Genomic DNA, 26,066 nt, shown 5'->3' on the forward strand with positions numbered 1-26,066 from the left:
TACTTTGATAGATTTTTTTGTCTTTGTTTCCAGTTATCAGTTAGTTTTTCCCTCGCTGGGCATCGCCCTGCCTTCCTCTTCCTTCTCACTCAGTAATGAAAATGATTTCATTTGTTTTCAGGAGAGTACAGATAAAAGCTGATTGGAGGTTTTCATTAAAAACACGCAGAGCTCCAAATGCTCAGGAAAAAAATGATTTCAGGTCAGTTTTTATTTCCTGATTGTTGCTCCACTTTCTCGCACAGATTTCAAATGGAATATTAACACTGTGTGTGTGTGTGTGTGTGTGTGTGTTATGTAACGGCCCAGCTCTCAGCTGTGATGTTCGGAGGATGACGAATCGAGCTGGATTCTCCTCAGAAAGCCTCGGCAGCAGCTTCCTGTTCCCGACCTTATCGTCCTTCAAAACTTCAATAAAACATCTGCAGCAGCTGCTTCTGCTCCTCCAGATGCCCAATAATAAATACCGATGAATACACCTGTGATTAATACAAACAGGAGAAGGAGGGAGGCTTTATGGATCTCTGATAACAACAGGAAAAATTGTGATCAGGAGCCTCTTTTATTGTGAAGGTCAGAGAAGATTATCATCAAAGCCACCAACAAACAAAAAAAGAATTAAAATGATCATCAATGGAGACAACTGAATAAAATTAAGTAAATAAAACAAGTTGGTAAAATAAATAAATAAACAAACTGAATCTGCTCCTCTTCTCTTCACTCACCACCTCCTCTGTCTCTTTGACCTCCCCCTTTTCATTTCTTCCTCTGCTTCTCCTCTCCCTCCCTCCCTCTCTCTCTTCTCCTCTGCACCTCCTGTTTCTGGGACAGCGCTCCCCCCTCCCCTCCGCTCCTTAGTCTGCTCCTCCCTCAGTCTCCTGTGAGCAGCAGGAGGAGCAGCAGCCTCCTCTCGTGTTTGTCGGAGCAGCAGGAGTCAGCGGAGGAGCGATGCTGAGCGCGCGGCAGGATGTCTCTCACCTCCTCCTCCTCCTCCTCCTGCCTCCGGACTCTCCGAGCCTTCCTCCTCCTGCAGCTCCTCCTCGTACCGCCGTGCCTCCTCCACCCGCAGCCGTGCCGCCTCCTGGCGCAGATCGGTCACTCCGTGCGCGTCGGTGCGCTCCTGCCGGCGCAGCGGGCGGCGCGCGTACAGGTCCAGGCGGCGCTGAGCCGCGCGGCGGCCGCGGTGAGCCGGGACTGGGAGCTGGAGCGGGACCCGGAGCGTGTGAACTTCCTGCCCTACAACCTGAGCCTGGAGCTCGTGCCCCGGCAGCTGACCGCCGCGGACCCCGAGTCGCTGCTCCGCTGCGCGTGCCAGGGCGTGGTGGTGCAGGGAGTGTCCGCCGTGCTCGCGTTCCCGCAGAGCCGCGAGGAGCTGCTACAGGTGGACCTCACCGCCTCCTCCCTGGAGATCCCCTTCATCAGCGTCCTCCAGCACGGAGAGCCGCTCCGCACGCAGGTAAGAGCTGCGCCTGCGCGAGCCCGCACCTGGACCCTGGGCAAGTGTTTCGGAACCGCCCGGAACCACCCGGTCCGAGTCCCCGGTTTGACCTTGACCTGTGTGACGTCTGGAGGTGTGTCGGGGGGGAACTGCGCTTGCGCGTATGTGTGCGTTTGCTTATTTGCTCTCATGGATTCACTTTGAAGCTTCAACAACTGAAGAACAGGGATGAGAATGTGGAGGAGAACAGAGAACAGGGAGGAGAACATGGGGGAACAGAAAGGGAGTAGCAGAGAAACCATCTGAGGTTGATTAACAGAAGCTCAGGTTAGGTGGAGCTCAGGTGTGTAACAGGTTGGATGAGAAAAATCAAAGCTGGTCTGATGTGAGGAGAAGTTCCTGCAAGTCGAGACTGGACCGATCAGATTTATCAGTGAACTGACTGATCAGTTAAGAGAGACAGAATGTTTTCCGTGGATGTTTCAGGAGAAGTTGGTTTGATGAAGACTTTGGAAATTAGTCCTGCCCATCTAAAGGTGACAGTGGTGGCACCTTGGTGCTGACACAGTCACATATAAAGTATTATTTAATTCTGGTTTCCATGAAGATGATGTTTCATCATCTTCACAACCACGAGAGGTCCTTGCGTTAAACTTCAGCTCACGAGCAGATGATGCTTTGGCCTCTGTTGTGGGTGGAGCGTCACTGTAAGTCTGAAGCCTGAGCCGCATCAATGTTGATACAAAGCAGAGAAACGTCTTTTAAACAGAGATGCTGGACTTCCTGTTCTGTTCTCCAGGTGTGGCGTTGATATCAGTAAGTGTGCGGAGGCACTGTGCATGTCACTGCTAATTGAATTAAACTTCAGCAGGGGTGGATCTACAGGGTGGCATGGGGTGGCATATGCCACCCTAAAATAATCTCATGCCACCCAAGTTTTGCATATGACAATGCTATTTATTAAAATAAGGTAGCATTACCACTTTGAGCCTGGTTACAATTAACATTGAATATAAATTCTAAAACTACCACCACTAAAAAATGGTCCAGCCCCTAGCCTGAACTGGCTTTATTTCTTGAAGTCAGTAGCAACCGATGCTTATGATTGCGCTAGAGCACATTTTGAATCAAAACTATGGGCATTTCAGATTTCAGCACAGGTGGCTAATTGTTACACTCTGGAAATGGAATGTAGTAACCGTCTGGGGTCCACAGACATGCTGCGTTGCCAAATCACGTGACCAATTTAAGCTGACATAGCTACAAGCTGCAGCCACGCTGAGTCTTTATTTCAGCTTGTGTTGAAAGTTGGACTTCAAACTACATGCCAATTTTTACGTTTTACTTTTAGGCCACTAAAACCAGAGTTCTAATAAAAAATATATAATTTTCTGAATACTAGCGTCATGTTTTGTGCAGGAAGAAACAGTAAAAACAGGATTTTCTAAGGGCAGCAGGGAAAAAAGAAAAGGAAAAAAATGCCACCCTTTCGTGGAAAAGTGTACCACGTCGACCAATAGAAATGACACAGCAACACGTGGGATTTGGTTATTTATGAAGAGGGGAAATTTTTCAGAGTGATGGTGATGAAAGAGAGTGAGAGGGAGCAATATCGACAGCGAGTTTTGAGATGTGACAGATTTGTGATGTGTAGCGTGTTTGGAGTGTACAGTTAGTGTGTTGTTGTTGTTGTTGTTTTGTGTGTCAGAACAGAGGCGAGTCCTGAATGTCACAGTTGGTGCCAAAAACCCTCCATATGCAGACTGCAGTGTAAACGCTGTCTCCAGGTGGGAAACAGAAGTGATACACCTCCTGCTGTCAGGCCTGCAGGTTTCAGACCTGTAGTGTTCTCCTCTCTCTTTGTGTGGCATCTTATTGTGACTCCTGATTGTTCTCTCATTTTAGTTTTGGTATTTATAAATGGTTGTAGAAAAAACGCCTGATGCAGCGGCTGCGATTTTAGGCAAATACATAATATATAACTTTATTGTGTACAACATTTGTGCATAGGTTTTTAAAATGTACAATTTATATTTGCATTTCAAGTTATGAAAATAATTCACTAAACACTTCTGTAGATTTACAGTGAAAAATGTTAAATTTTTGCCGACTTGATTTTGTGTGATTTCAGATCAGTTGGGTTAATACAGTATGTCAAAATGAAAAGATAACTGTAAATTCAGACGAATGAGATTGTACTGAAAAGAATGATACCAAGCAAGGCAAGGTTTTCCACCTTTTAGGGGTCAATTATAAAGATAAACTCAAATTGTAGTCAGCAATGGGCAGTTATATCCTGGAACCCAGAGACTTAACCCGATAAATCATGACAAATTAGGTTTCAATGTTTTGTGAAAAGTGTTTCATGACAGTGCAGATTTCTGGCATTTTGTGTAAATTTAAGTACGTAACAATTTAATTATTTGTAATTTAAAAAAAATAGTTAGACCTGTGTGTTTGTAAATGAACCACCTTGCGTTTTGTAGGTTCTGGATTTTAAACTTATTGGGCTGCATGCTTACTTATCATCCAGGCTATACAGTACATAATATCAAAATTCACATGTTTTATGTACAGTGGGGCAAAAAAGTATTTAGTCAGCCACCGATTGTGCAAGTTCCCCCACTTAAAATGATGACAGAGGTCAGTAATTTGCACCAGAGGTACACTTCAACTGTGAGAGACAGAATGTGAAAAAAAAATCCATGAATCCACATGGTAGGATTTGTAAGGAATTTATTCGTAAATTAGGGTGGAAAATAAGTATTTGGTCACCTCAAACAAGGAAAATCTCTGGCTCTCACAGACCTGTAACGTCTTCTGTAAGACGCTTTTCTGTCCCCCACTCGTTACCTGTATGAATGGCACCTGTTTGAACTCACCATCTGTATAAAAGACACCTGTCCACAGCCTCAAACAATCAGACTCCAAACTCCGCCATAGCCAAGACCAAAGAGCTTTCGAAGGACACCAGGAAAAGTATTGTAGACCTGCACCAGACTGGGAAGAGTGAATCTACAATAGGCAAGCAGCTTGGTGTGAAAAAATCAACTGTGGGAGCAATCATCAGAAAATGGAAGACATACAAGACCACTGATAATCTCCCTCGATCTGGGGCTCCACGCAAGATCTCATCCCGTGGGGTCAAAATGATCATGAGAACGGTGAGCAAAGATCCCAGAACCACACGGGGGGACCTGGTGAATGACCTGCAGAGAGCTGGGACCAAAGTAACAAAGGTCACCATCAGTAACACACTACAACGGCAGGGAATCAAATCCCGCAGTGCCAGACGTGTTCCGCTGCTGAAGCCAGTGCATGTCCAGGCCCGTCTGAAGTTTGCCAGAGAGCACATGGATGATACAGCAGAGGATTGGGAGAATGTCATGTGGTCAGATGAAACCAAAGTAGAACTTTTTGGTATAAACTCAACTCGTCGTGTTTGGAGGACGAAGAATACTGAGTTGCATCCCAAGAACACCATACCTACTGTGAAGCATGGGGGTGGAAACATCATGCTATGGGGCTGTTTTTCTGCCAAGGGGACAGGACGACTGATCCGTGTTAAGGACAGAATGAATGGGGCCATGTATCGTGAGATTTTGAGCCAAAACCTCCTTCCATCAGTGAGAACTTTGAAGATGAAACGAGGCTGGGTCTTCCAACATGACAATGATCCAAAACACACCGCCCGGGCAACAAAGGAGTGGCTCCGTAAGAAGCATTTGAAAGTCCTGGAGTGGCCTGGCCAGTCTCCAGACCTCAACCCCATAGAAAATCTGTGGCGGGAGTTGGAAGTCCGTGTTGCTCGGCGACAGCCCCAAAACATCACTGCTCTCGAGAAGATCTGCATGGAGGAATGGGCCAAAATACCAGCTACTGTGTGTGCAAACCTGGTAAAGACCTATAGTAAACGTTTGACCTCTGTTATTGCCAACAAAGGTTATGTTACAAAGTATTGAGTTGTATTTTTGTTATTGACCAAATACTTATTTTCCACCCTGATTTACGAATAAATTCTTTACAAATCCTACCATGTGGATTCATGGATTTTTTTTTTCACATTCTGTCTCTCACAGTTGAAGTGTACCTCTGGTGCAAATTACTGACCTCTGTCATCATTTTAGGTGGGGGAACTTGCACAATCGGTGGCTGACTAAATACTTTTTTGCCCCACTGTAACTGCAATCTTTAATTATCTGGGCCAAAGAAAACAAAGTTATAGACAATATTTCCATGAGACATGTGTGTACTTACTGTATTTTATGTATTTTAACCTCATATATATAATGATGTAACAGGATGTAACACCTGTGAGACAAAGGCTTTGATTTTCATGCCACCCTAAGAAAATTTCTCCTGATCCGCCCCTGTACTTCTGACAGCCTATCACACAAGACCAAAGCTCAAAGTCCACCACATGCTGTTAACTGAGCTGTGTTCAGCTCAGCTGTGTGGAAATTAACCATCATTTTTGTTGATTATTGATTAGTTTTATTCTAGACAGCTAACTGATCAATCAGCTGAACCGAGGCAGTAACATCAAAGGGTTCATGTTCTTTCTTCCCTGACTGACTATTCTGAAACAATTAGCAGGTTTTTAGTCTTTATGAAAATATAAAATTTTATCAATGTGATTTTATTTAGTAGAGGATGCAGCACTTCCTGTGGGAGGGTTTCAGAGTAAAAGCCTAACTGTGGTGATGGGATTAACTGAGCAGAGATTTTCATTTTGTAACGCTGAAAACAATCCGGTTAAAGCTGCAAACTCACACACACACACACACACACACACACACACACACACACACACACACACACACACACACTCAGACACACATATTCAGGCACACGCAGAGACACACAGACACACACAGAGACACACAAACTCAGACACACACACACATATTCAGGCACACGCAGAGACACACAGACACACACAGAGACACACAAACTCAGACACACACACACACACACACACACACACACACACACACACACACACAAACCTACTCAGACCAACACACACACACACACACATAAACAGACACACACACTTGCTCAGACACACAACACACACACACTCACACACACAGACACACAAACCTACTCAGACCAACACACACACACACAGGCAGAGACAGAGAGACACACACACAGACTCAGACTTATACACACAGATGCACACAGACACATACAGACACACTCACACACACTCAGACACACTCAGACACACAGACACACACAGCAGTCTTCATCATTCAGGTTTAATCCTGTGACTCAGGTGTTCTACCAGAACCCGTTTTTGTCTCGCACCATCATCATCTTGGAAATGAGCTTCAGTCCTTATTTGCCTCTTTTAGCAGTGGAGACACTGCAGCATCCTTAAGAAATTAAAAGAGATCATGGTGTCCCATAATTCATAGCGATGCTCAACCTGATAGCACCACCTGTTGGTGTTTGAGCTGTCTGAAGTCTTTTCAGAGGTTCTCGTTGTAGACTGGAGCTCAGCTCGGTTTTGACGTCAGAGATCTCGAAATTATAATAAAGGAGGATGTGATTGGGCTGTTCTCCTCTGTGACCTCAGTGTGAAATGAAGGTTTTCACCTTACGGTAAGGGCTGATGAGAGTTTGTAGGAGGGTCTGCTTGTAGTTCATTGTCACGATGTGGGGAGAAGGGGGAGGAGAGGTGAGCCAGCAGCAGGTGGAGGTACAAGTACGGGTACAGGTATAGGTACAGGTCCAGGTAAGTACAGGTGCAGGTACAGTACAGGTGTAGGCACAAGTATAGGTATAGGTCAGGGGTGGGCAATTTCCAGGACACGAGGGCCAGTGTCCGGCAGGTTTTAGATATCGCCCTGGGTCAACACACCTGAATCATATGATTAGTTTGTTACCAAGCCTCTGGAGAACGTCAGGACATGTTGAGGAAGTAATTTAGCCATTTGAATCAGCTGTGTTGGATTACCTATACCAGGGGTGGGCCTGGAGTTGCAAGTACAGCTACAAGTGCAGGTGCACGTAAAGGTGCAGGTATAAGTGCAGGTACAGGTACAGACAGACTTACACACACACACACACACACACACACAAGATGCAGGTGCAGGTATAAGTGCAGGCACAGGTACAGACAGACTTACACACAGACACAGACACAGACACACACACACACATTGACGTGGTTCAAACTCATACTTAATCAAATTAATCTGTCCTTTATTGATCCGACCTATAGGTCCAATCACTTGAGCGAAATTGTGAATGTTTAGGAGTTTAGTCCTGATCATTAACTGATTTCTAATAAATGTCTGGGTCAAGACGGTCCTCTGATGTCCTTCACCATGCTGGATTGCATCGATCTAGGTTCGACTGAGGACTGCTTTTTTGGATCAGTTTTTACTGTGTTCCTTGTGCCAGTGCATGCTGTTCCCCTCTGTGTACGGCATGCAGAAAGCCCCATGTCTCTGACCCCTCTGATTGGTTACAAACACATTGTTTTTCTCATGTTTCTGGTTCGTCCTGCTGCTGTTTGTTGATCTCAGAGATTCTCTGAAGGAGTGCCAGCATCTGCTCAGAGACTCAGAGGAACACGGGAGATTCTGTTTGATGTTTGCACAGCAGACGTCTCTGATCGGGTCAACTCGGTCAGCACGCTCAGCAACAGCTTCTTCATGATCTGTCACTGAGGCAGTGGGGTGCCTGAAACCTGTGAAAATATGAATGGGCTTGAGTTTTCTTTGCAATCAGATTAAAGTTATGAAGGGCAGCACGTGCTGCAGTGCTTTAAACATTTGGGGACTCCTTTTATCAGCTGACGTGGGCCCACGCTCCAAGTGTGGACAGAGACAAAGACAAGGAGAGTGTGAATTCAGCTGCTGCAGTTTGAAGCTCACTCCACCTAACACAGCCGAATCACATCCAGGAGCAGGAAAATGTTTGCAGTCTGCTTCACAAGGACCACGTTATTAACAGCTGTGTAACGTCCAAGAACAATCACTCAGGTGTGCTTTATAAGCTCGTCATTTTCAGGCTGTTTTGCTGGAGTCACCTGTAAAAACAAAAAAATTCAGCAAAGGGATGATGTGTACTACTGTTTTACAGTGATTTACAACCAAACATGTTTGAGCAGCCTTTGTTGCATGCAGGTAAATGAAGGGATTTCCCCCAGGTGTGAACTAGAAACTGTCTGATGAACACTTGTTTGTCCTTCCTTCCGAGTCATTTCTCGTGCTGAGGTCACAGCACGGTGTGCAGTGGGTAATAGGATCAGTGTGTGACGTGACAAGTGTAACGCCTGCTCATCCTGAGCATTTGAAAGAGGTTCACCAGGTTTCTGAAACCACTGTCCTTAAATACAGATTTTTAACTGCATTAAAATAATCTGAATGAGGTCTGGGGTGAAACAGTTTATTCAAAGATTACTTCCTGTGGTCACTTCCTGTCACTCAGCTGTAACATATGAATGAACATATGCTCCTGGTCACATGAGAGCTCTGTTCTGAATCCACTTGACTTATGAAGAGGAAACAGTGAATTTGTCCTTTAACCTGAGCTGTGTGTGAGACTGCTGTGTGACAGGTAAGGCCAGGTGAGTTTAGAAGCCGCGGATGTGGCTCAGTGAGTGTGCTGATGATTGTTTGTAAATCTGATGTTTTCAGGGTTAAATTCAGCTTGACGGTGAAATAACTGAATCTTTTAATCCCTCTGAAGACGAGCAGCAGCAGATTAGTTTCCCATCATGCCTCACTCGTCTCTTTGTTTGACCTCAGCAGGTCTGACTGGTTTCATTTCACCTGTGAGGTTTGAATGCAAACACCTAACTGAGACATCCTGACTAAAAATACTTCAGCTTAGAGCTCTGCGGGGACCAATGAGCTGGCAGGAATTGCTGATGAAACACTGAAAGTCAGCGGCGCTCGTATCAAACGTCTCGTCTGAGCATTGCAGAGTAAAGATGAGATTTGGCCCCTGAGACTTTTTAACACAAACTACCTGAAAGATTTCTCTAAACCGTTTGACAGCTCAGAGCGCCGACACATCAGCTGATCTCATCAGAAGGTGCGCGGCTGTAACGGGTGGATTAAACCTGGTTATTCACCTTTTAGCGTTCTCTGAGGCTGCAGCTAGATAAACTTTGGATCAGCAAACTGTGACCTTCAGAGTTAAAGAGTTGTTTGGTCCTCTGACAGCAGAAACAAACTGAAACCATAACGGCGCTTTCTTTTCCTCCCTGTGTCACAGAGGAGCCTTCCCTTCTGACACTCAGTGGGTAGAGTTCAATTTTACCGCTGCTGGAAAAAATTTTGACTGATCCAAATAAGATTTTCATTTTAGTTTGACTTTATTTATACAGTTTGAGTTCACGGTAACAGTCATCTCACTGCACTTCATGGTTATGATCACTGCAATGTTGGAGGGAAAATCTCAACACAGAGGATCCCTGTGAGCAGCACTCAGAGACGGTGGGGAGGAAGAAGCCCTTTCAATAGGAAGAGACCTCCAGCGGGAGCAGGGAGGGGCAGCCAGAAGGGGAGAAATGTGGTTTCTGAAAAATGTGATGACAGGAAATATCAAGACTCTGTGTTTAGGAGTTCAAGCTTCCTGTTTCTATGGTGATGAGCTGTGCTCCAACTGAAGGAGATGACACTGACTCACATTTTCAAGGGCTTTCTAAGAAGTCATCTCTTACTTCTAATTAATTAAATTAGAAGTAATTGTCACCCCTGAAAAGCTGTTCATTCCTACCGCTACATGAACTGAGGCATCGAAATGTTCATCAGGTCATTTTTCTGTTTTATTACCTTAATTTGGTTACTGGGTGTAGTCACATTAATCTGATTGCTGGGATTAGTAACTGTAATCTGATTACTGGGTTTAGTACAGCAGTATGGAAACATTGTGCAGCCACAAATCTTTGGTCTACGAACTCGGGTCCAGGAGAGGAAATGAAGCCTAAACTTCATTAGGCTGGTGCTCTTCTCCTTGAACCTTTGAAGGTGCAAAGTTGTGGCTGAAGTTTGCTTTGAGTTTCTCTAAAATGTGATTGAAAACAGAACGAGGTCATCTGTAACTCTCATAAACTCATATTCTATTCGCATAGAAAAAACGCTATTTAGCTGAATTTGTTCTGTTTCTTTTTTAAATGGAAATACCAGCTGACGTCTTCAGACTGAATTAATAAAGTTTCAAATAAAGTTTATTCTTTTATTTTGTGTAAAAAGTCTTTTTGAGCTCCCCTTGTAGGAAACATCAGTGGTACAGTGAAGGGTTACCGCCACAGTCACATGTTTTCATTAGTGACAGGAAAACTGAGAATGCTGGGAAGAGTCTGACTGTGACTCTCTGACATCAACCTGCTGGGCTCTTTGTGACCTTTGACCTGCCATCAGTTGTATTTGTGTTACCAAGTCACACATAAATGTCCTTCGTGCTGCCAGGTACAGAGTGCACAATATTATCAGCGAAGCAGAAACATGTTCACATATGATAGACGGGGACAGCCGGAGCTGCCGGACGCAGTCCAGAATCTCATTAGGGCTCCCTCGTTAGGAAGCTTAACGAGGTGATAATTAGCTGCTGACGCGTGGCACTCTGTAGGCTGATAAACAGACTGCTGATAACATATCAGACTGATCCTACACCAGCTGGCACAGACATACAAACACACTCTGGACCACCACCACTGGCAGTGATGATGCATTCAGGTCCTGTGGGACAAACAGGAACTACTCGTTTGTAATAAATTCAGTTTAGATGCTGCTTCATTCAGAGATGATTACAGTACACACACACACACACACACACACACACACACACACACACACACACTCGGAGCCCTGAGCTGCCTTCAGGCTCTCAAACATTGGTGAGAAACATTCCACCAGATAACAGACAGTAAAAATATCTACATTCAGTGTGAGACTGTATGTTACAGATGAGACTTACTTATTAATTCCCACAGGATCACACACACACAAATTGAATCATAACACACTCTCAGAACACATGCTTTTCCATTTTCATCTGATTTCAAGGTCGTTTCTTTCCTGGAAGAAGACGTGGAGGTGTACAGGGTGCAATCAGAAGACGCAGACTTCCTTCTCCCCATATGTTGTTTTTAGGCCCCTGGTTTCAGTTTAATTATGTTTTCATTATGCGATCATTATTGAAGTGTAAACAGGAAACAGCCTGAAGCCTACATGCTGCTTGATTAGACGATTATGATGATTTTTCATCTATGTTGATGTTACAAACACAAACACTGAGCAGGTGAAGCTAACACCTTAACTCACCTTTATTAATGACCTTGCTGACACTCGAATGCCTCGTTCTGCAGCTGCTAAAGAGCATTTAATTCAGTTCAGTGAGTCCCAGATTCATCAGGAGCTCGAAGCTGAATTCCTGAAGCAGAGTGTGAAACATGAAGACAGAAACGGTGACACAAGTAAAGACTCAAATAATCCAGTCAGAGGAACGGGAGTGTGTGTGTGTGTGTGTGTGTGTGTGTGTGTGTGTGTGTGTGTGTGTGTGTGTGTGTGTGTGTGTGTGTGTGTGCGCACGCACTGGTCAGCGCTCTGAGTGTCTTGTTGTGGTGTTTTGGGTCCCCAATGGTCCTCGCGGGTCCTCGGTCTTATAACTTGCCCGCTAATCCGCTCGCTGTCCTCGCTCTGTCTGCAGAGCAGCCTTCATATTGTGCCTTTACCACGTGGCGTGTTTGTGATATCATTGGTGATGTAAACTGGAGAAGCTGAGGACTCAAAATTGCTGAGCACTCAGCACTTTTTCTGCTCTGGGTCCACACATGTAAAATCAACTACACGTCTATGAAATAAGAGGAAACACCGCGAGGCACCATGTAGGCGACACAGTTCCTCACCACAGCCAACGATGTGCTGGGTTAATCTGAGATTGTGTGGGTGGAAGGTATCAGAACCTGAAGGTCACAGAAAGACGTTCTTTCTGAATTTTTAAATATGTGTGGACTTTTGACCTTTGAGAAGTCAGTCATACCACAGGAGCACTGTGTTGTGGCACTTTGGTGGCAGCATGCCATAAATGAAGTCATTTTATTTGCGATCAATGGTGTGATGATGACGGGATGCTCAATAAAGTGCGTTATTTAGATGGAAGAGAAAAACTCAGGGGCTAGGATGAAGATGCTGCGATGGAGTGATGAGCTCAGCGGGAGGTGATCATATGGAGCTCCTTGCTCTCACACTGCAGAATTACTTGTTGTTCCGAGAGCATTTAAAAGTAGAATGGGAGGCCCCTCTTCCCGGGAACCAGCTTCCAGTTTGGATTCAGGAGACAGACACTATCTCTGCTTTTAAGATGAGGCTTGAAACTTTCCTTTTTGATAAAGCATATAGATAAAGCTGGATCAGGTGATCCTGAATCCTACCTTAGTTATGCTGCAATAGACTTAGGCACTGACATGAGCTCCTGCTGTTCAATCAAAGACGGACGACGAAGCTTTAATTCTACAGTTTCTGTGACAGAATGTCTCTGTAGGGGTGATTTATCCCCTCTCACTTGATTATTTTGATGTAATTTCTGCCTCCGTCCCCCTTGTGTGTCTCATTTGTGCAGGTTTGTTTCTGTTGTCTGTGAACATGATGGTCATCTAACTGTCTTTTGCTGAATGACCTTGAACCTGTGCCAGTGTTTGTGCTGTATCCGTCCACCTGACTGCTTCTGGTTGTCTGAACTCTTCATTTCTTCTGCGTTGCATCAGAGCAGCGCTGCAGCTTGCTGTTGTTCCTCTGCAGAGTGAAATCTTGCCGCACTTTGATGGCTTGTGTTTCCTCTCTGTGAGTCGGTTTGTGTTGCTGTTGTGTCTCAGTGTGAAATAAATCCAGTGTGGCTTTGAGCTGCTGTTCACGGATGAAGTGAAAACCTCCACAAACACAAACATCTCTTTACTCTTTAGAAAGTCTTTGATCAGAGAGGATTATCCAGCCGTCTGTCTGCCGTCGCTCTCTGACTTCTCCACGTTCTGCACGCTGACATCAGCTGCTGCTGCTGCTTTACACCAGCCTCTGCTCCCTGATGGACAGATGAAGATAAACAACAGAACGAATGGCATGGAAATGAGCTGCTCTGCAATTTGTTTCACAGCAAGAAAAAGCAACAGCACAAAAACATCCAGACAAAACCCACTAGGAGATAAAGAAGAAGAAGAAGAAAAGGTCCAAACAGAGAAGAAGCTTCTCTCTGACCAATCAGAAGATGAGTTACTGTTTGTGGATGCCGTCCTCTGGGCTAAAGAGGAGAGGGACCATCAAGCTCACAGCTCAAAGCATGCATTAGTGCACATGGAAGGCGTAACTGGACATCTGTGAGGACTCCATGAGGCTGAAGCACATCTGCAGGTTTAAGAGCAAAGTCTACCATCCAGGCCCCGTATGATTAATTTACAATCTCTCTGATTTCATACAATGAGCTCAGACTTCAGTAGCATGACTCCATAACTGACCTGAATAGTCCAGACCATCGCCCACTGAAACATCTACCACAACAGAAACATCTGGCTTCAACCAGGAGCAGCTGGTCTTCTAACTTAAACCCTGGAAAACTTTATTTAAGCAACCTGCTGGGGAAAAAAACTTTATTTAAACATAACGAGCATGAGCAGAAACATTTCTCTGGCTCGTGATTTGAATTGTTTTACGATAAAGACGTTTACAGCAAGTGAGCATGTAGAAAGCCATCAAGCCACCATCAAACCTTCCACTGTAACACAGCAGCTGCTTGCTGTCAGCTGATTGAACTTAAATTTTCAGTAAAAAGCTGAGAATGGCAGCAGCTGTTCTCCCAGCTGTCCTCCCCCGCCCCGGTCACGCTTCCTGCTGACGAAGGTGAATGTGAACAGGTGAAGGCTGCTGCTGCACACTGATGGAACGTGTCTGCTCATTAACATCATTCAGACGTTTTCATCAGCAAGCATGATTTCAAAGGTTTTCCCTCCTCTCAGCTGAAGCAGATCTTCTGCTGCTGGGCGTCTCGTTAAAGAAAACCTCTGAGATTAATGGTAGCAGAGCAGAGGACAAATTTTGTAACAACAACAACAAATAAATTCTACATCATACTAAACATGAAGTCATCTGTTATGTGAGGCTAAACTCACTTTTGATCCTGGGGCGAGACATCACAGTTTCTTTCTGAATAGCGAGATGAACCTAGCTCTGAGTCATGCTTGTGGGCTCCACACAGAAAGTCCAGTTGTGAAGCACCAGCTTCGCTACTACGTTCAGGGAAGCACTGACACTTTTCCAAAGTGTCATGTGACCAGGAAGTGAACCCTTGTTTGGTGTGAGAGTGTCACGGGTCCAAACTGCTGGGGTTAACAGGGCCGACGCCATACTGAGAGGTCATCACAGAGGGTCAGAGGTGAATGTTTCTGTCAGAATTCAGTTGTTTGTAGGTGTCTGAAGGTCACTCTCAGGTGAGTTTTCAGGTGTCTGAGCTTTCTGTGATGACTGAACTCGAGTCTCCTTCCTGCAGATTTGGAGTGAAGCTGATTCAGAGAGCAGACTGCCTGATTAGGTTGGCCCTGTGTCGTGTTTCAGCAGAGAAACTGGGAGTCAAACTATGTCTGCCTTATTCTCTGAAACTCTGGATGGAAAAGAGGAAGTGCTTTCGTTCTCCTCACCGCAGTAATCTGAGCTTTCGTCACTCATTGATTGCAGCTCGTTTTCTTCCTGCTGTTGTCGAGCCAAGTGGCGACAAGAAGGATCTCACCTGCACCATCATCAGATTTGTCGAGCCCAGCGGCAGGAAGCTCCTTGATCAGCTGGCTGGATGTGCGGAGTCAGCCGTCACCTTCACCTGCTGAGAGTCTGAGTCGATAACGTGCTGCACCTAACGTGCTGCAGGCAACGGCAACAGCGTGACCTCCAGCGGGAAGTCGGCTGACCGACAGCTCAACGTGGCCTGAGCTTGACTCTGACTGCCGTCACTGCGCTGAGCCATTTGTCATTGCAGCTGAAAGGGCATGCTCAGTTTTTACAGTGTGACGTGTGATGTCTGCAGATCAGACAAAATCTCAGGTGGGGGCCCACTACGGCCCACAGTCTCCCTAACTCTAACCACGGCCGTCACATGACTGTTTCTGAAAGTATAGGCGGCAGGACGTAGAGCAGGTCAGAAGATCGGTGGTTTGATCTGCATGCCAAATGTTCTGAGGCACAATACTAACTCCAAGTCACTCGATGAGGCATCCACCAGAGTGTTTGTGATTGTTAGAAAGCACTTACACAGAAAAAGCACAGAAAAAGGTGCTTGTATGAACTGATGTGAATGAGGCAAGTAGGATAAAGTGCTTTGAGAGCTCAGGTAAAGTAGAAAAGCACTGTACAAGAACCAGGCCATTTTACTTTCTGCACATTGTTGCCGGCTCTGAGCTTGATGTCTTCTTCTGAGGCGTTTACACGCTGTGAAGAACTCATCACAAAGAATTTAAACAGAATGAATTTTATTTTGGAATCGGTCCTCAGACTTGGACATTTCAGCAAATCATGTTTCATTGAAATCAGACAGATAAAAAAAACACACTTTTTTTGCTGATGATGATGTCACTGAAAACCAACTCCATTCGTTCAACAGCTGAAATTGTTTTATTTGGAAAATCCCATCAGTTTCCATGATTTTTTTCAGAATGCATCTAGTAAGTCACATCAGGGTTAGCTCAAGGGTTATCCACCCTGAAGTCAGTTTTCTCTGATGTTCTTCGGTGTTCCATTCTCAGAAGAAGAAAAAACAGAGGGCCTTTCAACACTCGTTGAGTCCCTTGGTATAACCCTCAACACTATGCAGATCTAGGCTTCTTTGCCTATCAAAATACTCAGTCGTATTATTCTCCTCCTTCAAAACTTTCTCCGTGTTCCCACATGTACTAAACAACAGCTACACTCTCTTGCAGGACACCTAAACTTTGCCCTACGTATGATTCCTCAAGGCACCTCCTTTATTTCTCACCTGCTCTCTCTTGCAGCATCTAATCAATCACTCCTCGACACAATCACTCTGGACATCTCCTCCAGAGCCGAACTGTGGCTCTGGCAACTACTCCTTGCTAACTGGAATGGCATTACCTTCTTTTATGACGATCAGCTGTCCCACCCCGATGACATTCAGCTTTACACAGATGCTGGGTTTTCTGTCAGCTTAGGGGGTTATTTTGGCGGAATGTAGTTCTCTTCAGCGTGGCCTCCCAAGATTTGCCAACATATCCAGGAGTGTTTGCTGCCTTTTTCGACTGTTTTTGAAATCTATCCCTTGGTAATTCCGGCCTTATTCACCAGTTGCTCCTTTTTCAGCCACAACATCCGAGATCCAAACCCTAGCATCGTAGAGCTCATCGCCCTTTCCCAAAAAGCTATAATTAACAGCCCCTAGCACCTTGTCCACCTACTGGACTGCTTGGAAAGCGTGCCGTTCATTCCACAACCACTTAATGTTCTCGTCCCATCCTTCGACATTGCTACCATGTTTAGCTTCATGATTTTGCACATCGATTCCTGGCCATCAAAAATCCCACGATCCAATCTTATCTCAGCAGCATCAATTTCTTTGCCAAAATACTCAGGGGTTGACCTTGCTCGACCTCTATATTGTCTCAGCTGTCGCTGCCCATCAAAGGTCTCCAAAGTCAGGCACCCCCTTTGACCCCATGCCATTTACTCCTAACTTTGGATCTTTCACGCTCCTGCAGAAGTAGTGACTACTTCCTGGCACGCACGTTTGAATAAATGTTCCTGCTCGCTTTCCTCATATTCCATCCATTCTTCATCCCTGCATAAGTGACCTTTACCCAGTCTCTGAAGATTGCCTTGTCTTTTCCCTCAAATGAAGTAAAATCAATCAATTGGGCAGCCCCCTTTTGATATTCTGCTTCAAAATAAACTCACCTCTGAGCCCCACCACGACCATCATCATCATCATGGTTTCTTTCACATTTTCTCCAAGTTCTTTCATTGTCCAGAATTTCTCCGAATCTTTTTTCTGGCCATTCCTTCTGCATTGATGCTGCAACATCTGCTTCCCTCAAATGAATCCCTGACCAGTTAATCAAGCTCATGTGCTGCTGGTCATCACAAACCTACTAATTATACATTCGCAGCAATGCTTCATAATGCTCAATTTTCGGTTCTTCAAGAGGATGCCTTAATTGGGGATCTGCCCAGCCCAGGAGCCACTGCCAGTCCCCTCTAAGGCCTTTCCCAAATCACAACATGAGTTCACTTTCCCTCATCCACCATCATCAATTGTAACTGAAGATATGGTCTCAGCTAGTGACTTACTTAGACATAGATCCTCCCATGCTTTATGTGGCATATCGGGCGGCAAACGAACGCCACCAGGCTCGATCTTGTGCCCGGGCTTCAGCGTCTTCCAACGATATATTCGATGTCTTTAGGTCTTGATAGAATGACCTTCGCCAGGTGTTGCGGGGACGTCCTCGTGGTCGTGTGACGCCCAGGGGTTGCCAGTGCATCGCTGTTTTTGGAATGTGTGCGTCATCCATGCGGAGGATATGGCCGGCCAGTTGGAGCCTGTTGCGTGCAACGATGTTGTGAAGTTTGACTGTGCCGCTCCTTCGCAGGATCTCCTCGTTGGTGATGTGGTCGATGTAGCGGATCCTCAGAATCCGGCGGAGACATCGCTGCTGAAAGACGTCGAGCTTGGTGTTGATGCAGGCCCTGAACCATTAGTTCACTCAGCTAGTGAACTAATGGTTAAATGCAGAGAGGTGTATAAACACAGATTAAGTGAAGAAAAAACACCATCATGGGAATCCCCCAGCATCCTACACCTATTGCAGCATAACTAAGGCAGGATTCAGGATCACCTGATCCAGCCCTAACTATATGCTTTATCCAAAGGGAAAGTTTAAAGCCTAATCATAAAAGTAGCGATAGTGTCTGTGTCCTGAAACTGATTGACTTCCTGACTTGGTTAGATGTTGTGAAGATGTTTTTCTAATCATGGAAATTATTCTGTTATCTTTAGTGTCTCCTGTTCTCTGAGGTCTGTTGCTGTTGGTAAGATGCTCAGTGTATTCATTCTTTTTGCTGACTTGGGCTCTCCTAAAGTTTCTGCTCTGCTGTTGGACTATCTTGCGTTTCCAGGGTAGTGATGGCTTCAACAGCATCTCTGTGGACCTCGTGCTGAGAGTTTCAGTAAGAAGCAACCAAATACAGGTTCAACACTTGGAATCCACTACAGATCTTTCATTATGAAATAGAACGATCATACCGCGAAACTGTTTGTGAGTCAAAATTACCTTTACCTTTGAGCCTTTGCTGTGACTGACATGGAGATTACCAGTGACTGTGTTAAAGTGAAGCCCAGATTAAACTGATAGTCTTACACGTCTTTGGTTTCTGTGCCCTTAGGAACAACAATAAATTAAATAATTTTATTAAAAGAGAGAATTACGGATGTGTCATTGTACTCAAAGACATTTTACAAACAGATGCTTCACTTTAGATTTTTGGGATCATAGCTCTGCCTCCTTTCCTCCCCATCATCTGAGCACTTGGTTTGGCAGCTGCATGGAGTTGGTTCGGATTAAGCTGGAGGCCATGGTTTACATCACTGCATACATCTGCTGAATGCTCTAATTTCCCAGCAGCCCTAGCACCGACTCTCCTATATCATCTTCCTGTCCGTCCTCAAGCTCTGATTGGGCAGAATAACCACAGTGCTGGCTGTATGTTCAATGACAGTCACAAGTGGTGGCTGGTCCTACAGTCACAATGGCACTGGCCCGGTTCAGGATCAGTCGTGCTGTTCTGGGCGAGTTTTCCTGGCTGAGAGCTGACTGGTTGTTGTGGAGCACTGGATCCAGATGATTGTTCAACTTTGAAGAGACATCCTCCCTGAGATTGCAGCAGCGTAGCTTTTTTGTGGAAACCTCAGAGAGCGCAGTTAAAAGAGAGAAACGAGAGAAAAATCTTTTTATTTTCCATTGATGAGCTTTGAAGCTGCTGCACTCGCTTGTCTGTCTGCTGGCAATTAAATTCTGTTAATGAAAAGATTAATATTTCCACACAGAGAGAAAGAGTTCACAGAGGGAGGAGGGTATGAAGGGTGAGGAAGAGGAGGGTAAGAAAGGGGGGTAGGAGTAAGGGGCGAGGAGGAGGAGGCTGATCAGAAGTTGAGCAGAGAGAACAGAACAGATTTCATTATCAACCTCTTCAGCTGCTGCTGGACTTTAATAGAAGAAGTGTGTGTGTGTGTGTGTGTGTGTGTGTGTGTGTGTGTGTGTGTGTGTGTGTGTGTGTGTGTGTGTGTGTGTGTGTGTGGTGTGTGTGTACGGGTTCTTACTATCTCAGTGGGGACCAACAGCCCTCGTGAGGACCAAAATCCAGGTCTCCATGGGGTTGGAGGCATTTTTCATACTCAAAATGTGGTTTTAGTGTCAGAGTTACAATTGGTTATGGTTAGGTTTAGGGTAAGGGTTAGGGTTAGGCATTCATTTTTGATGGTTAGGGTAAGCGGCTAGGGAAAGCATTATGTCAATGGGATGTCCCCATGAGACAGCAAATCAGTGTGTGTGAGTGAGGGGATTTGTGGGGGTTTCCGTCTGATGGCGTCAGCCAATCTGAAAGCTGAAGAAAATAATGAACCAATTCTCAAACTGTCTGAGCACAGACCTGAACTGTCTGTCTGTGTGTGTCTCTGTGTGTTGGGGATATTTGGCATGCAGACTAGAGGCACAGACACACACACACACACACACACACACACACACACACACACACACACACACACACACACACACACACACACACACATGCTTGCATACATATACTTATATTAATGCTATATACTTATATTAATGCTATATACTTATATTAATGCTATATATATATATATATATATATATATATATATATATATGTGTATAGCATTGTACGTCAACCATTTTCCCCAGTCCTTCAAAAAGCGTTCTTCCTTTAATTTCAGTTTATATGTAAGGTTCTCCATCTCCATAATGTCCTCCACAATTGCTACCCACTGCTGCTTTCCTGGTGTTTCTGTCTTAAGCCAGTTTTTGGTGAGGGCCTTCTTTGCTGCCAAAAGGAGAATCTTAGCCAGGTAACGATCCTTTACATCTACAGTACCTTCCAAGTACCCTAGATACAAAACAAGGCAGGTTCTAGGAATAATATAACCTAATATATCACAGAGAGCCGAGTGAATTTTAACCCAGAAAGTGTGAATTTTTCTGCATTTCCAGAAAATGTGTGTATGGTCTGGTTCGTCCCATCCACACAGCCTCCAACATTGTTGTTGTGTATTGGTTTGTTTATTTTTAATCTTAGGTGTAATAAAATAGCGAATTTGATTTTTCTAGATGAATTCTCTCCACCTCAATGAGTGAGTTGTATTCTTATGTTCTTTCCATGTTTCATACCACACCCTCTCAGTGATTTCTTCACTCAGCTCTCTTTCCCATTTTACTTTAACATATACAGTTGATTCCTGTCTTGATTCCATCAAACATTTGTATAGGGTAGACACTGATTTTGGAATAACACTTTTATATGCCAGTATAATTATTTTTATAATAGGATGGATTTTGTCTTCCTCTATTTTTATGTTTTTATTAAAGTAATCTCTCACCTGTAAGTATCTGAAAAAATCCTTGTTTTTTAAGTTGTATTCCCGTTTTAATTCTTCAAAACTTTTAATTTCTCCTTTTTTGATTAATAAACAAATTGCTGTGATTCCCTTTTCATTCCAATTTTTAAAACCAAGATCCAATTTTCCTGGTCTAAATTCTTCATTGAAGGCTATCCATTTTAGCAAACCAAGCTCTTTGCCAATCCTGAACTCCTTTACTGTATCATACCATACATTTAATGTAAAGGATATTATCGGGTTCCTATCTTGGTCTTTAGTTACATATTCAGGGGTCTTTTTCATACCCATGTTTGTTTGAATTGGGACATTGAGTGTGGAGAGCTCCACATCCTTCCAGCGAGCCCCGTAATCATCACTACACCAATATGTTATCTGGCGTATCTGTGCAGCACGAAAATATTCTTTTAAATTAGGAAGCGACATTCCTCCTTTCTCCTTAGTAAGCTGTAAAGTAGTGTATCGTACCCTTGGCCGCTTGCCTTCCCAGACAAATCTAGATATATACTTATCCCATTCTGAGAATTGGGGTTGAGGAATAAATATAGCAATCGTGGTAAGATATTCATCTTTATCACATTTATCCTGTCACTAAATCCTAACGGATATGTATTCCATCTTTCCATATCCTGCCTTATCCTGTAATTTATATGTCCACAGTTACTTTGATATAGTTTGGCATGGTTTTTGGTTATATTTATACCTAAATATTTAAGGGTTTTTGCCTCCCACTTTATTTCCCATTCCTTAAGATTTTGAGTTGGTATACAATTAAACATTAGAACTTGAGTTTTAAGTATATTTACTTTGTAGCCAGAAAGCGTACCAAATTTTCCTAACATTTCTGTAAGCTGCATAAAAGAGTTTGTGGGGTTTTTGAGGGCTATCAACACGTCATCAGCAAACAGACTAATTACATGCTCTTGTCTATTGATTTCTATTCCTGTTATTAGGGCGTCTTGTCTAATCATTTGTGCCAATGGCTCAATATACAAGGCAAATAAGGTTGGACTTAAACAGCAACCCTGTCTAGTTCCTCTCTCTAGTTGGAATGTCTTTGTCAATGAGCCGTTAACTTTTAGTCTTGCAGTCGGTTTGTCATAGAGAGATTTAATACATTGGATTGATTTCGTAGTGAACCCAAACTTTGCCATGGTTAGGTACAGGAAGTCCCAGCTGACTCGATCGAAGGCTTTTTCTACGTCTAAACTTATCAATGCAGCCGGTAGCTTGTCTTTATGTATGTGTAGGGTCCTTCTAATATTGTCTTGTGCCTGTCTATTTTTGACAAAACCTGCTTGGTCCTCATCTATCAGGTCTGGTATAAACGACTGGAGCCTATTTGATAGGATTGTAGTATAGATTTTATAATCAACATTCAACACCGATATAGGCCTGTAATTTTGGCAGTATTCTCTTTGTTTTTGTGGTTTTGGCAGCACCGTGATAATTGCCTCCCTCCAAGAGGGGGGAATCACATGTTTAGTGTGAGTCCAATTAAGAGTCTGGTGGAGTAAGGGTATCAATTCTTTTCCACATTTCTTGTACCATTCGGCAGGAAACCCATCACTGCCTGGTGCCTTGTTTGTTCGTAATTTTCCAATCGCTTTCTGAATCTCCTCTATCGTTATTGGTGCCGTCATGCGATCATTTTGTATTGTTCCAATAGAGGGTAGATCTAAGGAGTCTAAAAATGTTTTAATATCATTTAGGCCATTATTAGTAGGTGCATTTTGTAGATACAGGTCCTTATAATAATCGGTAAAGATACTTTCTATCTCTTCTAGGTTATGTGTCATTTGTCTTAGAATTATACAATTTGTTGACTGTTGTTTCTGCCTGTTGTTTTTTTAAACGTCTTGCCAATAGCCGTGCAGCTTTAGGGCCTGATTCATAGTAGCTCTGTTTTACATATCTTGCTTTTACTTCCATTTCATATAAGAGTAAATTATTAATTTTCTTCTTAATATCTTTCATTTGTTGTTGTATCTTGACATCTACCTTGCGTTTGTGTTTATTCTCCAATTGTGACAATTCATCCACATATTCATTATATTGCTCCATTCTTTCTCTTTTAAGGTTACTTGATATTGCGATTAGTTTCCCACGTATAACTGCCTTCAAACAGTCCCATAGAATAATTGGATCGGTTTCACCATTGTCATTTTCTTCTAAATAAGTTTTGACATCTTTTTGTATTTGTTCTACCACCGATTTATTGTTTAATAGCCCCACATTTAATCTCCATATTGTGTTTTTTGGTCTACCTTTAAGATAGATTTTTAAGTAGATAGCACTATGGTCCGACACATCTGCCACTCCAATCCAACAATCTGTTATTATATCTCTATTCCCTTTTTCCATAAAGAAGTAGTCTATTCTTGAATATACATAATGTGTTGCTGAATAATGACTATAATTCCTCTGTAGCGGATGCAAAGCTCTCCAGACATCAAAATAGTTAGTGTCTTCCAATGTATATCTTACTAATTTTGGAATTGAATTTTTATTTTTCTTCAGGCTGGTTGTGTCCAAGTCACTATCTAATATCACATTAAAATCTCCTCCACATATGCATATACCTTCTGCTTCTAGCACAAGAATATCAAAAATCAATTTAAAGAATTCCTTATTACTCTCAGGGGGTGCATACACATTCATCAATGTGACCATTGTTTGATTAATCACACCCTTGACAATGACATATCTACCTTCCTTATCCTTTATTTCTTTGTGAGATTGAAACTTAAGGGAGTTAGTTATGAGAATTGCAATCCCTCTTTTCCTAGAGTTTGTGTGAGAGCTGTAAAAGGTGTTTTTGAACCCAAATTTCCTACATTTTTCATGTTCTATTTTTGATAAATGAGTTTCTTGTAGGAAAGTTATCTGTGTCTTCTCCTTTTTCAGTTTAGTCATAATCTTGGCTCTTTTAACTGGGTTACAGATTCCATTAACATTTAAGGACATACACTTTATTTCTTCATGTGCAGTGAGAATTATCCTTTTGTGATCTACCGGCGATCTTTTGAGACCCCACAGGCACTCCATTGAACCCTTGTTTAAACAAAACATTTTCATCAACAAGTTACAACTTAGTTTAACTATGTACAGATAAGAGGACTTCAATAAAGAGGTACCAGCCACCTTCCCCACCTGTTGTTCCTCTCTTTGTTTTTGGGGGGTATGTCTCTCATATTGAAAGGGCCCCCCTCCAGTAATGAGATATGACTCACGAAAGATTGTCACACTCATACTAGTCATTATTGTGTACTGTCCATCCCTAGCCAGCTTTGTGTTTCCATATAATCCTACCAGACACACCGTGAATCCATCTTGTTGTTATACGTCTCCCTATACGCCTCTCATGCATGGTTATCGTTATGCTGAAATTCTTGAAGTCTCTCTCGAGCTCGCCTGCTAGCCACACCAGCATACGTGGGCCGGACCGGTTTCCATGTCGCTGACCCGATTGACAGACGTCCCTCGGCGCTCTCTCTCTCCCGGCTGTTTATCCCTTTTTCCACGTTGTATCCTCTCGCTTGCAGGTCGTTAGCAGCCTCCTCCGCGTTGCCATAAGTTTTCACTCCATTTGGCCAGTGGATTCGCATCTTGCTGAGAGGAGTCTGGAAGCGGATGCCTTCCTTCTTTAATATCTTTTTGATATTCACGTACGCTTTACGTTCTTGCACCATTCTCGCCGAGTAGTCGTGGTCAAAATAAACCCTGCTTCTGTCCAGAGTGACCATTTTCTTTTCCCATGCCTTTTTAAGTATCATCTCTTTAGTTGTGAATTGTTGGAAATTGACAACGACTGACCTTGGGGGGAGACCCGCTGCCGGTTTCGGGGTTAATGCTCGGTGTGCGCGTTGAATCTGGAGGTTGATGTTAATATTAAGCTCCTCTCTGAGCCAGGCTTCCAGAAACTGGGTCAGCGATTCTGCCTTAGATTCGGCTCCCTCTTGTATTCCGTAGATCCGCAGATTGTTAAGTCTGGATCGCAGTTCCAAGTCATCCAATTTGGTCATCATCGCTTTTTGTTCTCTCATTAGTTCTGTCAGGATTTGATTGGCCTCGTGGCTCCACGTCTCTATTTCTTCCGTGCGCGTCAGCGCAGCTTCTAATTTCCCTTCTTGTTCTTTAAGTTCTGTAGTCATGCTCTTAAACTTCTGGTCGATGTCTTCTTTGAATTTAGACAGTTCGTGTCTCATTTGGCCAAGTAATTCACGTCGTGAAGTCTGATTTCAATTCATTTTGGAGTGATTGAATTTGTTTGCTAATACAATCCAGTCCGTTTTGAAACGCGGCCATATTAGCTTCAGGTGCTAGCTTGTCCTCGTTGTTCGGATGTTTTATGTCTTTACCTTGGGTGTCCGTAGTTTTTTTATTCTTTGCTTTTGTCGTCCCTCCGCTCATCTTCCAAAGTTGTTTTGTCTCACGCTTCAATTCGTGTTTTAGCGGAGTTTATCTACTTGGCTTACGGGAGCTCTGTACTTATGCGACCATACTGCTCTACCGCCACACCAGAAGTCGTAATTCATTATTATCATGATTTCATAAATACTGCTTGTTTTGGTGGCACAATGGTCAGCATGGTGGCCTCACACCAGAAAGCGTTTGGTTTTGATTCCACAAGCCAGTTCTGTTTGTTTGTCCATGGGCTCTCTCCGAATTCTCCAGCTTCTTCCTACAGTTGAAAGACAGCAGGTCAGGTTACCTGATTCTGACCTGTGATAGGAGTTAATCAGAGACAATGGTCATCTGTCGCTGTGTGTTAGCCCTGCAACAGACTGGAGACTCAGCAGTTGGGATAGGCTCCACCACCAACAGTGTTGAAGTGGAGAAGTGAAAGATGGGTTGATCGATTAGAAGTGGATGAGTGGGTATCAGTCCAGCAGAGTTAGCTGTGTTTGCTCTCGGCTGCCTCTACACTTTGATCCTTTAGTCTGAGTCTGAGAGCAGGCAGGTTTCAGCTGGATGT

General features: G+C 43.8%; 1 protein-coding gene across 1 annotated transcript in view; it reads left to right on the forward strand.

Annotated features, from left to right (window-relative positions):
* The first annotated feature begins 870 nt into the window (after positions 1-870).
* Positions 871-26,066, forward strand: part of grin3bb (glutamate receptor, ionotropic, N-methyl-D-aspartate 3Bb) — a 59,901-nt gene continuing 34,705 nt past the window's right edge. Inside the window, exon 1 of the mRNA XM_026158944.1 lies at positions 871-1,456. Coding sequence (XP_026014729.1) covers positions 968-1,456 — 489 coding nt within the window. The 5' untranslated portion in view covers positions 871-967. The remainder of the gene's footprint in view (positions 1,457-26,066) is intronic.

This window comes from Astatotilapia calliptera, chromosome 23 (assembly GCF_900246225.1).
Source record: "Astatotilapia calliptera chromosome 23, fAstCal1.2, whole genome shotgun sequence".
Lineage (NCBI taxonomy): Eukaryota > Metazoa > Chordata > Actinopteri > Cichliformes > Cichlidae > Astatotilapia > Astatotilapia calliptera.